The sequence below is a fragment of the Alligator mississippiensis genome, chromosome 1, assembly GCF_030867095.1.
Source record: "Alligator mississippiensis isolate rAllMis1 chromosome 1, rAllMis1, whole genome shotgun sequence".
NCBI classification, from domain to species: Eukaryota; Metazoa; Chordata; order Crocodylia; family Alligatoridae; genus Alligator; species Alligator mississippiensis.
In genome coordinates, this window is record NC_081824.1 from 154,044,128 (window position 1) to 154,062,993 (window position 18,866).

The following is an 18,866-nucleotide window of genomic DNA, read 5'->3' on the forward strand; positions in this document are numbered from 1 at the left end:
GAGGAATCCTTGTCTTCTTGTGGCATGAATACATATATAAGAGAAAACATATCCTACCTTGAAATTATCTTTCTAGGAGAATATCTTCTCTGTTGTATAAGACTTTTCTATAAAGAAAGATGAACTGCAAGAAGAAATGGCCCTTTCAGGAAAATAGACCCAATACTTTTCCCCTTGGAAAGAATTCATAGCCAGAGATCTAGAAGGCAGAAATACAAATATAGCTGACTTGTAAAAATAATTTTAAGGGATTCATTTTGTTTTTCTTAGGCTGTAGTCAAAATCAAAATTACAGTAATACATTTGTGCAGTTGTACTGAAAGGATGCTGTCAGGTATTTACTACCTACATGTAGATCTGGATCCTGCATCATAATACATTAGAGAGGGACTGCTCAACTGGTAGCAGGTAACATGCAGTGGGGGGAGGCCCTGGAAGACTTTATGCCACCTGTGCAGCATTGGGGGGGGGAGGGGAGGGGGCTATGTGCTGGTAACACAGTCCATGTGGTGGGGTGAATTCCTGGGGGCTGTCTCCACACCATGGGCTTCTGCGGCATGTGGTCCCCAGCAAGGGTGTCAGTTTCATGTCCTCTTTCCTTACTCAAAGACAATATACGTGTGGGATAAAATCTCAATCCTATTGACATTAATGGTAAATTCCCATGGAATTTGTTTTCCATGGAACTTGAATTCAAATTGGGATCTCTTTGGGTATGTACAGAAGTGCTCTATGCACCTTTTACAGTGCTGTAATTTAGAGCACTTTTTATAGCACTGTAAAGTTATAGTGCTCTTAAATATGACAGAAGAGCAGTGTTTGGTTGGGGGGGGTGGGGAGGGAGTGGACTCTGAGCCTCCCTGCGCTTTCCAGGCTAGGAAGCAGGGGGCACTCCGCAGTCTCCTGGGGCTTCTCCACTAGTCAGAAATTTGACCAGCATACAGAAGTTATTTAAAATACAGCGCTTCAAATTTAATACCTCAGTTAACAAGGGTTAATTTAAAATGCTGTACCCATTTAAACTGCTGTAAAGCCATGCACTTTTGTTAAGTCACGGCAATAAAGTGCTTTAAATGGTGAAAAAAAAAATTCTATACACAGCCTTCAGGTCACTGAAGAGAAAATTTGCAATGAAAAATTGTAGTATAAAGACTTCCTTGGACCAGTTGATCATATTTTGCTGGTTTTGAAGTAGTTAAGAGACAGTAGCAGGATAAAATGGCACATTTATTAAACACCTGTTTTTCTAACAACACTTGAGTTTAGTAAAACTGCAAATTTAAAAAATATATATTTTTTTTACCTGTCAACCTTTCTCAGTGAATGAATGGTAACACTAAGTGGTCCAGTTTCACTTTTTATGCATTAGCACAAATATTAGATTTTCAGTATTGCAAATAACTCTCTCTCTCTCTCTCTCCCTCTCCCCTTTACCATCTCCCCAAATAAAAATAATTGCATTTACATTTTAATGAATTGCAACTTTTCTACTTAAATACTTAGGTGTGTTAGTCTGACAGCAGACAGGCTGCCAGCTAACTAGTTCAGAGAGGCATGAACTTTTATAGGCAACAACTTATATCATCAGATGCTAGGAACGGACTGCAGTCCATCAGAAAAAGTAGACTGTTGCCTATGAAAGCTTGTGTGTCTCTGAACCAGTTAATGTATTTATATCAGGCGTTCAACACCACAGAACTGTGATTCTAATGTACAAACCTAATGCTATCCCTCTTTGTTTCTGATTTCAGAGTTTAATCACTGCCCATGAACAGTTTAAAGCCACTTTGCCAGAGGCAGATGGTGAAAGACAGGCTATCCTCTCAATCCACAATGAAGTTGAGAAAGTTATTCAGAGCTACAACATGAGAATAAGTTCAAACAATCCTTACAGCACTGTCACTTTGGATGAAATCCGCACCAAGTGGGAAAAGGTACTGTATGCTCAAGTGGAAAGACTGTTGCATGAATACTGTTCTCATTTATGAATAATGAGAATGGCTGCACTAATTGTGAATTTTCCACACCCTGCCTTGACTCCCCATTGCAAAAACAAAACAAAACAAAAACCCCAACATTTAAAAAAAATCTCCAAATGATCCCATAACACTCAGGAGGATCTGTGTCTGTTATCCATGTGTAAACACTTCAGGAACATGCCCAGGATGAAATTTTGTATTAAAAAATCATTGTTAGTCTGGACACAAGAAAAGATATGGTAATGTGAAATAAAGTTACTGGCCAGAAGAAGCTTGGATGTGATTATGGATAGTATGAGTAGCTGGTGAGAGAAGAAATATGTGTTTAGAAAATGTCAAATGTATTTAACATTGCTAATCAGGCTTCAGTTCATTTGTAGAGAACAAACTTAGTAGGTCATTTGGATAACTGATATGGGATTGAGAAGAGAATTTGGCCCCCATCTTAGTTTTTATTCTATAAAGTGTATTTAAAATACATTTTAAATGTTAGATAGGGGTGCATATCTTAAATTTACTTATGAAGTAAGATTACAATAACCTGAATTGGAATTGCTTTCTTCATTCATATGGCTATATAGTTAAAGACTGCAAATACATATTTCAAGAAACCAATTGTGCTCCCTTTGAAATTAAATGAAAAACTGCCAGGCATTTAGGTGGGTACTGGATCAGTTTCCTGATCTGCTTTTGGAAAACACTTAGAAGGCAAATACAAAGAATAACCAAGAATATTCACATCCATGCAAATACACAGCATACAGTGCAAACCATGGAAAGCTGATCTGAGCAGGTTATAAGGCCAAAGCATTGACCCCCAAACTCAGATTCAATTTAACAACAATGCATTGTAGGCAAAAAACATATTTCTAGAGTTCACTTACTCAGACTCATCGATATTCAAACCAAGCCCATCATATCTCTTCTCAACCTATCCTAGTGGCTCTGCTTAAATGAAATCCTGTATGCCAATTAAAGCTAAGTGAAGTTGACAGAAAGTAAATTTGATCAGAATGTATTTCAAAAGCCAAAAAAACCAAAACCAAAAACTGAAACCCAGCAACAAAAAACCCAAAAGAACAAACCTGTGGTGACAAAATAAAAGTTAAATAGTCTTAAACTTGAATGCAGGCAGAAGTAAGATTTTCTTTGACTTAAAATTTCATCTTTCTGGTCACATTCCCAGCTTTAGTTTCAAGTTACTAAAGGAATGTTGACAATGACATGCTCTATACAAAAAGGGGTTTGAATTGCTCAGGGGAGCCACCCAAGGCACCTTCTACTGTATGACTTCTGTTTTCAAATTGCACTTGAAATGGAAAAACTTGTGATCAAATTCAAAAATCAGCATCTACCAGGTCATGCTCTATTATTTTTACAAATGTGATCTGATCTGAGTTACTCGTGTTCATCCTCATGCCTTTGGCATCCTGGCAGGTGAAGCAACTTGTGCCTATGAGGGATCAAGCTTTACAGGAGGAGTTAGCTCGTCAGCATTCTAATGAACGTCTTCGTCGCCAATTTGCTGCTCAGGCCAACGTCATTGGACCATGGATCCAGACCAAGATGGAGGTGAGTACCACTCAGGTTGTGAAGAAGGGGTGTCTGTACACACAGCATATTGGTGGCCTGGACTGCAATGCTCTGGCGCTCCAAGCAATTTTTTAGTATCTGATGAAGTAAGCCGCTGCTTGTGATAGCTTATGCATCCCTCATTTAATTAGGCTATAAAGTGCAAATCTACCTTGCCTTCTGCCAGTCAAACAAATGCAATCAACTCCTTTAAAGGATTTGAAAGCAGTGAGGGATCATAAAAGCTAATAAAAGCTCTCTAGCTAGATTAGATTAGTTCTTTCAGAAGAAAATGAAAATAGTAGAATGGAGATTTTTAAAGGCACAAAGTGTTGATAGTTAAATGGAGTTGTACCTTTGAAAATCAGTTCCTAGAAGATGATGATTATTACATCAGTTGTGATCTTTTCACAAAGACAGCATGGCCCTGATGTTACCTCCAGAGGTAAGTGTGCATCTCCTCTGAGGAGTGTAATTCAGGGTAGAATATGTTCTTTTTGTGCAGAGGATTATATTGTTGCCAACTCTTAGTATGAAAACATTGCTTTTTCATGTAAATGGTTGGCAAATCACTAAACCTGCAGCTTAATTCTTTTATTTGTTTCCATGTAATAGGAAATTGCCCGCAGCTCTATTGAAATGACAGGGCCCTTGGAGGACCAGATGAATCAACTGAAGCAATATGAGCACAATATCATCAACTACAAAACAAATATTGACAAGCTGGAAGGAGACCATCAGCTTATCCAGGAAGCACTAGTTTTTGATAACAAGCACACCAACTATACCATGGAGGTAGCTATGAATTCACTTCTGTTCTTGTCAGGCATTCTGTTATCAGATTCATTATAACCCCCCTTCCCTGATCTGATGGGGATCTAAAACAAGGCAGAATTTACCAGACTTTTAATTTATTAGCAGTAGAAGAAAAACAGATTTCTAAGGTTCAGTTTGTTTTGACTGTGATTTTGTGATTTAAACAAAACTTTTCATTTTTTAAAACTAAAATACCATCTTATCTGGCCAGCCCAATGCTGAGGAAAGTCCTAGCCTTGCTGCTTGCAAGACTGGGAACCTACACTCTTGTTGAGGCTTTATTTTTGGGTGTATGGATTATTGACCAGGTAAATATTACTAAATATCTCTATTGGAACATAAAGGCTATTTCTTTGACTTCTTTAATAATTTCTTTTGACAAACAACTTCATTTTCTGAAATAGAATCTTTCCTGGCTCCGTTCTTTCTTTAAAATCAAGACTTTTCTACCATGAGAGCACTAAGTTTCTTTCATTTTTTTCATTTATTTCCCATGACAAATAAACAGCCTTACAATGAAGGCTGCAAACCTGCCAACACTTACATCTGAGGCACTTTCCACACTAAGTTTTCCCATGAACTAAATGAAACTACCTAGGTGCATAAAGTGACTCATCAGTTTTAGTGTTCAACAAGTTTGGGGCCCAAGGTAAGAAAGTAATTTTAACTAGAAAGTTTTAGAGACAGACAACTGTGCCAGCCAAATACTTCCCAGAATTAAGCCAATGCTCTTGAATCCAAGTGTTGTAATCTAAGACAACAATGGATTATGTAGCTAAAATGGGCATTGTCATCAAGCATAGAAACAGGACATGAATAGATATAAGTTTAGGAAAGAATTCCATGTTTTTCTGTATATCACCTGTGTGACCGGACAGTAGGGGGTGCTCCTGCACTGAGCCACCTACTCACTGCACCCGACCACCTTCCAGGCTCTGAGTGCCTCCCTGGTGATGCCTCATGTCCGGCTGACCCCCTTCCTGGAGCACACTTACTAGCCTGGGGGTAGAGCTGCCACCACCCAGGGACGGGCTTGATTCTGGTACTGCGCCCCCTGGGAAACACAGGCCTAGCAGCCCTCAAGGGTACTTGACTCACTTCAAGAACTTGGGGTGCTTCCCTCAGTTGGAAGCACAAGTAGTGGTCTCCCTTAGTCAGCCGAACCAAGGGGACCCCAAAGCATAATCTAGACCCACTCCCAATAAGTCTCCCATGCTAGGTACACAGGAGAACTTTATTGGTTACAAGGAGTAGGGTTGGAATAGGGTACAGAGTTGAGTAGTATCAGATAAATCCCATAGATAAATTCCTTAGTGTCAGATAAATCCCATAGAGCAAACAGGGTGGCTGGAGTAGCCTCTGATCACACATCTGAGTTACTGCAAGCTATATTTCTAGTTAGATCTCAGGTACCTTACTCACAAGTATCATCCAGAAGCAGATGGAGATTCCCTCTGGAAGCAGGCAGTTCATTGATCATGAGTTTTGAGAGACAGAGCAAGTTTCAGATAGTCCAGCTCTTCTCTCTCTGAGTTTTCATCATGGCTACTGCTGCTCCTCCTGGGCAGTCCTTAACTTATATAGCCCTTATGACCTCATTTACCTGGTCCAATGGAGGCCAGCACCTGTTGGCTGCCAGCCAACCAATTTGAAATGCATCAGTGGTTGCTGGGCAGACTGGCAGTCTCTAGCTCACTAGAGAGCCCAAGCCCCTCACCCAGGTATATGATGCCAATCAAGTAGGCAGAGGGAACAGGTCCCCCCCCCCCCCCAGGAATGTATCCAGCTTAGGTTACCTAAAGAGATGTACCCTCTGCAGGGCCCATACTAACCTAATTGTCACAGAGCAGAGTTTGGGGGAGAACCAGAGGTGGCCTTCTGCTACAACCTGTACTTCCGATGTATTCATAGTAATAGTCTAGAGCTAACAAGCAACTCTCCATATAAATATTTCAGCTGCCATTGTTTTCTCTTTTACTTTCCTTTTTGTAATCTAAATAGCTGTGTTTTAGGACTAATTTGAAGAATCTGTGTGTCCTCTCCTATAGCATGTCCGTGTTGGATGGGAACTCCTCCTGACCACCATTGCCCGAACTATCAATGAAGTGGAGACTCAGATCCTTACAAGAGATGCCAAGGGTATCACCCAAGAACAAATGAATGAATTCAGAGCATCCTTCAATCACTTCGATAGGGTACAGTACTCCTACATCTTCTATACTTCCCAAAAGCAAGTTTCTCTGTATTCTAAATGTCACTGTCTTAAGAAAAATCCAAGATGCACTAGAATAAATAATTTCATGAGTAATAAAGAAAAATAAAAGAGGAGTCATATTCTCTTAAAATCATAGTATTGATTATATAGATGATTTAAAAATAAATTTCTGTTCAAGTTTGATATATAATGCAGAGCAAAGCAGCTGATTCAATATTTGCAACAACCTATTAAAATAAAAAAGAAAATAGGTAATTGCATATGATACACAGTGATGTAGTCCCTTACATTAAAGCATTAGCGTGTTATATGCTTTCTCCCAGTACCAATTCCTTCCATCAACAGGTTGTGCAGAATTGCTTGCCTTGACCCTCTGGGGCCACTGGTTTTAAACCAGCCTTGGCTTCAGAGATTTGCACACACACCCAGACCACACACACACTCACTAACACTGAACCCATTCAGGGCTCAGTGCCTTTTCCCTTTCATCTTTATCCAATTAGCTGAATTGTTAATCCCACTCCTGAAACCAAATTGGTTTACATGCACCTGGATTTACTCTTGTATACATTGGGATAGTCACCTGGTACCCGGCCTTTCAGAGAAAAACAAAACTTTCTGCATTAGAGGCAAACACATAGGTGTTTATACATGTGCTCTGGGAGAGGGGGGAAGGCACTTTAATTAGAGTGACTCCGAGAGCTGCTCTAATTAAAGCACCCAGAGCATCTCATGTGTCAGCGTCCCTGCACTTAAAGCTTTTCGAACAAGCTTTAGATAAAGTGCCCTCACTGCCATTTTTAAGCACAGGGATGCTGATGCACGAGATGCTAGGGGCTGCTGGAGCACGGTAATAATTACCATACTCCAATGCACTGTAATTATAGCATGATGGAGCAGCCTCGCTGCTCGTCTATAGGCGCCCATAAGTTAAAAGAGGGTAGATCACAGGAGTTAGTGATAGATTTTATGGAAAAAACTAAATATAATTGTAGTGCAGTGTAATTCCTCTTTCCATTCAGTCTAAAGCAGAGGATAACATCCTAGAGACAATAAATTTCCCAGGGTAGGAAGCTAAAAGGCTTTTGTAGTGCACTGGAGCGGATAATTGAGCAATTAGAGACATTAAAAGCAGACAAGAACATCAGGCCCAGATTTATTACACCATATAGTTTAAGTGAATCTATTAAAAAAAAGAAGCAACTTTTCACAAAGATGGCCAATCACAGCAGAACTTGCACTGTGAAGTCCGGGAGTCCCCAAATTTTTGGTTGCTCCCTAGATAACATGGCTGAGGAGGTAATGCATAGTGGGCAATCACATCCCATTTTACTTTCTTTTTCAGCCTCAGTTTTAACTTTTTAATTTTCTATAGCCACAAACAACATTGGAAGGTCTTGTGGGTCATGTGAGCCATATGTTAGGGACCACTGGTGTAGCCACTTCTAGCAGTTGACTCACATGAATTTAGAAGGGCGGCTTTTGGCCCCCCTAAATAGCAGCAGCTCCCTCACCAATGGCTTTGAGGGGATAGCATGGAAAGCTGGTGAAGTGCAGGCTGTGGTAGCCACATGAATGTACGGCCATGCTCTTGGTACTTCAGGAGGCAAGAAGATTATATGGAGAAGCAAAGCTTTATGGGAGCCAACTCTTTTGTTACAGAGCTTCCACCTTTTCAGCAACCAGCAATCAGACCTAGAGATTCTAGAGGAAATAATACACAAGCATAGCAGCTGTATGCAGTGGGCCAAGAGCAAGGTGGTGCTTTGACAAAGATTTATGCAGGGTAGAAGGGGCCAGGCCCTAAGGAAAGAAGGTAAAACCAGAGGACTAGAGAGTAGTTAATATTCACCAGTGTGAAAGTTTAAGAAAGGAAAAAGTAAAATGCTAAAATACCCAGCTATTAAAGCAGTCTTCCTGCATGGACAGATAGTGGAAATACTGATAAGAGTGAAGGTTGCATGGATGAATTAAAGTATAATTTAATGGGAAGATGTGATTCAGTTGACAAAGGTTAGGAGGCAGCGATGTTTTTTTTCCATTGAGCAAACTCATTTGAGAGACTGAAGATGCTTTTTCAATTTTATATCTTCCCTTCAGTCCCACACACTTAAATATTCTATGTCAGAGGATAAAAGGTGTCAACTCAGCTTCAGAGTTTATTTAGGTATACTTGAGAATAGATTCTCTAAGCTGGATATTTAGACAGATATGGCAGAATTATGAAATCCTTTGCCTTGAATTGAAATGAAGGGGAAACTGGGTCACCTGAATTTGGCCCTAAAAACATGAAAAGCATCATATTCTCCCTGTAAGACAAAATGTTGGTTTTACTTTTATAATGAATCATTCTATTGTTTCAAACAGTGGTTTTATGTATGATGTATTTGTACAAATACACTGAAAGAATTAAAATGTAATTCACAATGACAAACATTTAGCAAAGATCCAAAATATTAATATAATGCCTGATGAGTAGACTTTAAATATATAAACACAACAGGATCATTAATGAATGTCTTAGCTTAATATTTCTTGGCAGTTTTTCAGTTTAAACCAAAATCGAAACTATAAAGCTGTGTTTGTGTGAATATTATCAAAGTACTAATTTGCAAAGAGTTACTAACTGCTCCTCATTTATTTTGACATGCATGAGACTAACAACTGTTTGTAGACTACCTCCAAGGAGAACTTCATGTAGTTATAGATTTGAGAGGGGAATCCATTATTACATTTCTAGGAAAAGCAATTACAAATAAACAACAGCATAATTATATTGTAGTGCAAAATCTGTTACCATTAAAAATAGATTTTGCAGTCCTTCCCTCTCTGAATGAGGGTCTCAGGATTAGGCCCGCATTATTTTGAATGGCTTCTACATGGGTGGAGCTTACCATATCTTGTTCAAGGCTGTGCCTGAAGGCACAATCTAGTTCTGAGTATGGACATTCATGATCTGTAGAGCTGGTATATTTTCTCTGTCTCTTCAAATTTATTGCAACAGGAAATAAAAAGGATGGAGGCAAAATTCACTGTAGAGCTGAAAGTTTTTTTGGTGCTCAAAGTGATGTACAAGTGATTTTTCATAAACAGAAATTGGAATAGTGAAAGGTATATTTGGCAATTGGCAACTCTCAGTTCTTTCTTGGTTTCCACATGTCATGTTAATGGTAGAGGTTCTTATTTCCGATTTGATGCAGTTCAATAAACACTACACATGATTGCAAAGTATATGATTATCTACTTATCGATATATGCAATACCAGGTGAAGTTCTTGTTTCCCTGGTCAGAGGAAGCGACTCTGAGCCAAAGTCTACTTTTTGTGCATACCACAGACTTTAAATGGGAGCTTTTCATGGAAAACAATAGCAAGATTGACACTATATTTTACCTAACAGCTTCCTCTAAAACAATACATGTCAGTAAACTCATACAGATAAATTAACATTCATTTGAGGATGCATTACTTTTGCTTAGAATTTTGTCTTTGTAGAAGGCCACATATAAATCAAAGAGGGAAAAGGACAAGTTTTAGGAGATTAATAATGAGACAAGATAGGAGATTTCAGTGTTTTGTTCTGGGTTGGAAGGGAAGGATGAAGAAGGCAAAGTTACTTATATCCCTTTAGAACTCATGTAAATGTTTAATGTTAGCTTGTAAACAACACACATAATATAAAGAAACTTTTCTCCATAAATGAGGCATCACATTATAGTTTAAAACAGGGAAAGCAATAGAAAGAGATCTATGACTTCATTGTAAGGTATCTTCATATAAAGTGCAATTGTGTTTTCAAGAGTTTTCAAGAATAAGTTAGACAAACACTTGGCTGGGATAGTTTAGTCAGGGACAACCCTGCCTTGAGCAGGGGGCTAGACTAGATGAACATGTGATGTCTCTTCCAGCCCTAATTTCCTATGATTTTATGTTTATTTGATGTGTGGCATAAAAAGGGATGTATTTTAGACCAGGATCAATGCATGTTACAAAATTCATGAAGCCTCCGATGTTGCCTTAATACTTGGTACAAGCAGCCACGCCCAGCTCACGAAATGGATACTAACTCCAGCATCACATTTGTTTCCCTCCATACACCTATTCAGGGAATGATTGATAGATACACGTAGCTATGGATTCATAGGTCTTGCAACTCCTGCAGTGTGCCCTCATATGTCTGCTGTACAATAAGGGCTGGGTTGTACAAAAAGCAGGGGCACATGCCAATACTGTCCCCCACCAAACTTGGTCAAACAGTCCTAATTCCCCCATAGTCTGGCTCCAACGGGCTCAGAGAGAGTGGGAGAGGATTTAACTATTAGTTCCTGTCATGTTTTTTATACTCTGCTAGGCCTTATAAATAAAGTTGAATATATGAATTCACTCCTGGTATAATTTTCTTCTGGAGCTGATCCAGAATGAGCTTGGAGAAGAGAGAAATCTTGGAGGCATTGTAGATAATTTTCTAAAAAAATCTGCTCAGTGTGCAGTGGTAACCAAAAAAAGCCCCTAAAATGTTGGACATCTTTGGTAAGTTGGATTTATTAATAAAGAAAGTTTTAAAAAGTATTGGGCATCATTAAGAAAGGAATTGAAAACATGCAACTATAGAAATCCATGGTGTATCCACATCTTGATCACTGTGTGGTGTTTTGGTTCCATATTTCAAAAAGGATGTAGTAGACTTAGAAAAGGTACTGACATGATCAAGGGGATAGAGCAGATGCCATACCAGGAGAGACTAAAAGGGCTGGGATTCTTCAGTTTGGAAGGAAGAAGGCTGAGGGGGGAGATGATAGAGTTCTGTAAAATCATGATGAGTATGGACAAAGTGAATGGGGAATTGTTATTCACCAAGTCCTAGAATGCTAGAAATAGGGGGCACCCACTGACATTAGCAGGAGACAGGTGTAAAACTAACAAGATAAAATACTTTTTTTTGTATGGCATGTAGTTAACTTGTAGAACTCATTAGCACAGGAGGTTGTAGAGACAGATAGGATAGCCAGATTCAAAAAGGAACTAGACAAATTTGTGGGTGGTAGATCTATTAATAGCTATTAAGCAGAGCAGTTAAAGGTATATCTGCTGGCATGTCTGAACCAATGATGATGGATGCCAGGAGGGTATGACAGGGGATAGATTACTCTATACATGGTGTATATGCTATCCTACTCAAGCATTCACACCTGCCATTGCCAGAGACAAGATACTGAGATAGATGGACCATTGGTCTGACCCAGTATAACACTTCTTATGTTCTTATGAGTTATGAGTCAGAATGGATTGGCATGCTCGGGAGAGTCTGTAGTAATTGTTTGAAATAGGGTACTTCACAGCAAACATTGTCCCATTAATTATGGCTGAATTTAAAGGAAGCACTTGATTTGTCTTCATTCATTTCAAGAAACCCTGTTCAAAATTTTCATCCCCAACCTATCTGTAAACATTGGCTTTGTACTGCTGCCTCTCATCTGCACTCTGTGGAGCTGTGGGAGATTAATGGCAGATGGAACAAATGTTACAACATCACTATTTTTCTAAAAATGTTGGGAGACAGGAACTGATCGTGGTACCAATGTATTTTTTAATGCATCCAATACCTCTCTCAGACCATGTATGGTTTTAACAAATATATGTATATAGGAGTCTCCTTTCAAAAATAGATTATTAACCCACTGACCCAAGTTCTTTTTCTCTCATGTGGAAGCGATAGAAAAAAAATTGGGCCTAGCACAGTTCTACAAGTGGTCAGTCTTTCAGACCATCAAAGGAAACTACTTGCAGAATTTGGAGACAAACCTTAATGGCATGCACCTTAATTAAATCCATAAATACCTTAATTAGTTCAGGGATTATGTTTGATGTTCAGTCCAGAAACCAGTCTGTTTTTCAGAACTCAACATACATTTGTTGGGCTAGTTGTTAGAAAAGATAAGTAACTTAGGAAATTGAGCAAATTTGATTTGGAGTCACTGGGAAGTTAAACTTAGAACCACCCCATTGCCCTTTTTATAGTCCATATTCAAAGCAGACTCCACTTTAGGGTCATAAAAGGAGACCAATTACATGACTGATCAGGTGTTCTTTTGCATTTAAGCAAAAATAAAATTCTTCTCTTTTATTCCATTAAAAAAATCAAATCAAGAGAGTAGTAACAACCGTAATAGAATGGCTTTATTTAGGTCAAGTTATCCATTGACTCTATCTGCTATAATGGGCAGACAAACATGTGCTTCAGGTGCTTCCTTTTTTAAGTACTTTTCATCTGGAGCACTTCCATAGTCTACATATGTACAACTGCCTGTGAGGCACTTCAGTGTTATCCTGTTTTATTCAGGGTCATTTTTCATACATTTCAAAGCCTTTTTCTGTAGCCCTATAGCACTGTGCTTCATCTGCCTGCTCACTTTCTATAGCACTACAGAGGTATTTAAAACTGCTATAATCATTATGTCTGTCCATGCCCATTATATGGTATGCCAACAGAAAATGAAGGACAAAACTAGTAGCATACAGGAACAAAACATTTAGAGAAAATGTGTGTTTAGAAGAGTGGGAGGTGAATTGGTTTTTACATAATAGTGACATTTCAACATTGCAGTTGGAGTAAGAACAAGAAAAGCAATGGGAACAAATATGCTACTGTAATTTTCAAATCATTCCAGCAATAGAGTGCTGCACATATACACAATGATGGGTCTGATATGAACTCATTATTGATAGGACTTCTGAGTGTTCTGCAATACCCAACTAACCTGATTTGTGACTTTTTCCCCTCCTTTTACCTGCTGCATGCATGACCCCTGATGTGATGCTAGGATGAATCTGGAAATCTCCACTCTGATGAATTTAAAGCCTGCCTCATCAGCCTCGGACAGGTTGGAAATGACAGGCAGGTAGAGGAAACTGATGAATGACTGTTTTCAGATAGATTGGCATAATAATAGCCTGAAGAGGGTGTGGATTTTATCTCCAATGTATACAGTTTTGTCATCTGCTGGTTTTGTTTGATTCAAGATTGTTTATTTGGATTCTGATGAATAACAGTGGAGGTGCTGCTGCCTTCCCCATCTCACACATCACTGCCAGTTGTTCATTGTTCACACTTCCAGGCATGAGCTCTCCTTTGTGCTCAGAATGACCCAGTATAAGCAGGGTGCTCTGCGAAGCAGTGAATTAGGTTAGAACACAGAACTGGCCAGTACAAGTAGACTTTATCTTACTTCTGTCTTAAATATTTCTTACCATCACCCCATTTCAATGATCATTCTCAGCAACAGGCCGCCCTTGCCTTGCTACTCAGAACTGGGTGATGGTAAGAAACCTGATTGTGGCCAGACCTTTGCTGGGTATAGAACAATTTACTTTTTTCCATTGACCTCACAGACTCAGATCTCTGCTGAAAACTGGATCCCATTAGCTAGTTGTTAAAGGAAAGAAAACTCTTGTTTCAGCACACAGTTCAGTCTGCCTGGGCTCTGGGGTACAATAGTTTAAACATAGAGAAATTAACTTTTTTCCAGTATGCCTTTAATGTGTCACTAGAGGATACTACAACTTCTGATAAATATTTCAACACTGAAACCTTAAACTATGTTGTATCACAATGAAACAGCCTACTTTTCAAGACTTTGGCTATTTCAATGACAAACTTTTCTCCTTTGCCTTTCTCTCTTCTTTGGTTGTGCTCTGTGTGTTCATATGTTGTATTTGACCTCCCCTTCTTCTGGTATCATACCTTTTGATGTCTGTTTGACGTGTGTGATGTGTCAACTGTTTTAAATTGATGATGCTCCTCGTGACTCACTTTGGCAATGAACATCCTCTCATTCCATGGATCCAAACTTCTGCTGACATAAATTCATCATCTTTATGGAAATGGTGATGGTCTCCTACCTGTCTCTGATACCTCAAACCTTCCCTCCTGTATTCCTTATGCTGCTTTGATCAATAGAAGAAGAATGGGCTGATGGATCATGACGATTTCAGAGCTTGCTTAATTTCAATGGGTTATGATTTGGTATGAATTTTAAGATACAGTGAAATTCAATTTGTGTATCACTCATAATGTTAACCACAGCTGCCACAGTTTGCAACTAATCATATTTACACTTCAGATATTTTCTTTTTGCATTTTCTTTTATACTTTTAATGTCTAAAATTTTTTTTAAATATAGCTCTGAAAGCATTTTTCATGCTCTGTTGCATTTAGCTTCAATTTATAAAAAATATTCCTTTAATTTTACAGTTGATAAATTAACATACGTCTTTTCAATTTAAATGTATTATTTATTTTAAATCTCTCTGACATATTCTTGTAACTGAATTATTTATTTTAAATCTCTCTGACATATTCTTGTAACTGAAAAATATTCCTAGAAATAAATGATTGCATTAGGAAGAATATTTTAATAATTTCTTTTGATAAATATGAACACCAGAATAATTTGTGTAACTTCACATTTCAACATGTTATTGCCAGCAGTCCTGAAAGTAGTTTCTGATGGGCAAAACTGCCATGTGATATTACTGGGTTTCCACAATAACAGATAATCAGTGCAGAATTGCTTCCAGGACCGGTGTCACAGAACCTGCTCCTCTTTTATGCTAAAAATTGAATTTTTTTACATAGATGTCAATGGGAGCCAACAGGGTGAAATAATGAAGGACTGAGTTAAAATCCTTCAATTCACCAAGCCATTGGTGAAAAAAGACAGAAGAACAAAAGTATGGAGAAACAATTTAGAAAATGCTTTCAGAGTGGTAAAAGCTGCTGTCTTTTCAAGACAGGATATAATTTAAAAAATGTTTTAAGTCACACTTTTAAAGGTGATATAGACAGTATAGAACCTAAATCCTGTTAAATTTCCACAACATTTAGGTTCCTAAATTACTTAAGCGCCTTTAAAAAATTTGCCCCAAGTCTCTAGTAATATGCCATATATGTTAGAATTTGTATTTTGACAATGTCTTTTGAATTTTGTAAAAGGGTGAAGCAGAGTTTGCCCGAATCATGACCCTGGTTGATCCCAATGGGCAAGGAACTGTCTCCTTCCAGTCTTTCATTGACTTCATGACCAGAGAGACTGCGGACACAGACACAGCTGAGCAAGTCATAGCTTCCTTCAGAATCTTAGCTTCAGATAAGGTCAGTCCTTTTAGTGGTGGGCTCTAAGGATTTACCTGCACTTTACCTCTCTCTATTCAGAAACTCTGTTATTTAACCTTTCTTTGCTGAAAGTCTCATACAAAATCTTTATTTCTTGCTAGGTTCTCTTTTCAGGTAGTAAGACTATAGAATAAAGCTCTCACCTTTTATTCTTGTGCAGCAGGTTTGGACTTTGACCCAACTGCCTAACTGGAATGTGTGTGAAATTCAAAGCTTGCTCCTTATCCTTTCATCTAACAAAGCATTAGGAAAAATCCAACGTGTTACAGAGTTTATAATCCAGTGACACAGCCTACATATCTAGTGGGCATGCTATACTCTCACTTATATCCATGTGACAGGAGTGATTTGAGGGGTAAATCCCTTGTCATAAACTTCCTTATAACTTCTACTCACAGCTGCAGCTGGGCAATGCTGTAGAATTTAGCTGATTTTAAATGCGGTTTAGATCAGCTGAATAAACCACCAGTTACACCAAATCCTGAGCCAGATCACACCTTTATAACACATCTGTGTTAGGGGATGGCAGTGCTACAGTGATGCCTTGCCACAGAAAAACACTGGGAAGTACACAGGCTCCTCAAAGCACTTGGTGCTCAGGATCAGTAACACGTTTCCAGAAGAAGGTGCAATATGCTCCCTTTAATGCACCAGTTGGCAGTGCATGAGCTGGGGAAAGAGAGTGGAACTCATATTCTAGAGCAGTGGTCTCCAACCTTTTTATCCTGAAGATCACTTTTTGGCACCCCAGGATCTATTGCCCTGCCCCTGCCTCCAAGACAAGCTGCCTGGGCTCTGACCCCTCACCCAGCCCAGCCAAGTGCACCTGCTGCTCCCAATCATGGAGCTTCTGACAGACTGACGTCGACTGTCAGAGGCTCCACAATTGACCAGTTGATCGAGATTGGCTGGTTGGTGACCACTGTTCTGGAGTAACCAGTAGATGAGACAGTGCTTGTAGGAAAAAAGCATCTGTACTCAGAAGAGAACAGTGACTACTGTTGTAGGAGACTCAGTTTGGGCCTCTGTATTGATTCTGTGATCTCAGCTTGTAAGGGCCAGACTGATTTTTCAAACACTTTCCCACCAGAAGTTTGCTGTGAAATTCAGGTCACGGTCTCAAGAAAGTAGCATTAGTGCTTTATTCTACAAAACATAAACATCACACATGTTGTTATTATATTTCTCTTTTAAATCATACCAAGAATAGTAGAAGGGTGCCTTTTTATTGTTATAAATTGAAAGCAGGAACAATGACAGTAAATGCTTACTTATAGATTTACAATAGCACTGAAGTGTACATAGCGCAAGAGTGATGTGGTAACCAAGATGGTCCAAGAATTATGCGAGAGACAAGGTGATATCTTTTATTGGACCAACAATAAAAGATTCTATTGGTCCAATGAAATATATCACCCTAAGAAAACAGCCTCTCACACTGAAGTTATCTGCATATGATTGAAAGTATGTCTACATTGCTCTCACAGAAATCATGGAAGCATCCTATAGGCATACATGAGCTAGCTTTAAATTAGGTTGGGAACTGGTAGCAGTTTTACTGTGGCAGCACAGAGCTCAGCACAAGTTGAAATACCTGCTGAAAAGTGTGACTGCAAAGTAAACATACCCTGAGGGTAGACTTTGACCCAATCTGTTTTCTGAAGGGGTTAGTTGCACCTGCTTGTAGCTGAAGTTAAAACTAAGCAGAACTATTTTGGGGAGTTGAAAAACAGTTTATTAATATTACTGCTGTAAAATAAAGCCAAATAATTGATTAAATGGGATGCTTTGTACCTGCTTTAATGGTGGGGGGGAATTGTTTTTCAGCCCTATATTCTCGCAGAAGAGCTTCGTCGAGAGCTGCCTCCTGAGCAAGCTCAGTACTGCATCAAAAGAATGCCTCCCTACACTGGACCTGGTTCTGTCTCCGGAGCTCTGGATTACACTGTGTTTTCATCAGCACTGTATGGAGAAAGTGACCTGTAATTCTGTAATTGGCTATATTCACCCTATTCATTAAAACAAACAAACTGATTTCCCAGATAGCTTCTTGAAAGCTTTGACAAGCTGATTTTAAAATGAGTTTTTCCAATGTAGTAGGTACATTCAGTGTAAAATGCTAGACGCTAAGATAATTAGTGCATATTACAGTGTGAAGCACTTTTAGGTTTTTAGTTTGTCGGTCTTACACACAACATTAGAACGTATTTTTAAAAAAGATATTAAATTCAGAAACTTCTGTGGAGAAAACAGAAAATAAAGCTTGTGAAAAAAATCAAAGCTATTAAATTACTGACTCAAAATAATTTTGCCATGTTCAAAAATTCTTCACGCCATATGTGCTTCTTTTACAATGCACATGAAGTTGAACGTTAGGAGTCACATTTTCTCATACATATGAAAGTATAATTTCTGCAGGTACAGTTTAATAAAATACAGCTTTTCAGGGAAGAGAAATGCCAATCAGATAAAATTCTTAGCCGCTAAAATAATGCAAGATTGTATGTTTGTATCTCTTCAAAGATGTTTTTCTATTGGAATAGAAATCTGTAACACCTGAAATCTAAGCCAGCTGGTTGATAATGAGTTAGTATAGTATAATGAGCAGTACTTTTCCTTTAAGCCTTTAACCTTGCAGCTGAGAGCAAACTTTTAGAAACATAGTAAGGAAATTAAGTCATATTAATTATATTGTTTTGAGACCCTTACCCATGTCTGTGTTGAGCAGATTCTTTGTTCCCTATTTTATTAGTGAGCAGCTTGCATCATCCCATGTGATACAAACTCTTATCTGTACAAGCTCAGCATGATTGTGCTGCAGTTTCATCAATGCTCAGATTACAGTGTCTTCTGTCCAACAACAGTTCTTTTTTATATCCAGCTATGGTAGTGTAGTTGGTTTTACTGTTATTTTTTCATCTTTTAGTGAAGCAAAACAGTATTTTTGTACTTGAATCCTCACAGACATGGAGAAATGCAGTGTATTCAAATAAAAACATTCACAAATGGTGAAATAAAATGAGCTGTGCAGCTCAGTCTACTAAAGCAATGATGTGCCTACTAAATAAAGTCTGCTTTTCAAAACTTTATGAGGATTCTGTCATGGGCATTTA

General features: G+C 38.6%; 1 protein-coding gene across 3 annotated transcripts in view; it reads left to right on the top strand.

Annotated features, from left to right (window-relative positions):
* Nucleotides 1-18,842, top strand: part of ACTN2 (actinin alpha 2) — a 129,053-nt gene extending 110,211 nt beyond the window's left edge. For 2 of the 3 annotated variants that reach the window (XM_059715672.1, XM_059715675.1), the window contains 7 exons: nt 1,752-1,934; nt 3,417-3,551; nt 4,167-4,346; nt 6,416-6,562; nt 14,539-14,604; nt 15,574-15,732; nt 17,581-18,842. In XM_059715672.1, the coding sequence (XP_059571655.1) occupies nt 1,752-1,934; nt 3,417-3,551; nt 4,167-4,346; nt 6,416-6,562; nt 14,539-14,604; nt 15,574-15,732; nt 17,581-17,739 (1,029 nt within the window). In that variant the 3' untranslated portion in view covers nt 17,740-18,842. Of the gene's footprint in view, nt 1-1,751; nt 1,935-3,416; nt 3,552-4,166; nt 4,347-6,415; nt 6,563-13,402; nt 13,481-14,538; nt 14,605-15,573; nt 15,733-17,580 lie in introns of all 3 variants that reach the window. The other variant, XM_059715677.1, reaches the window with a different exon arrangement.
* Nucleotides 18,843-18,866: the final 24 nt, after the last annotated feature.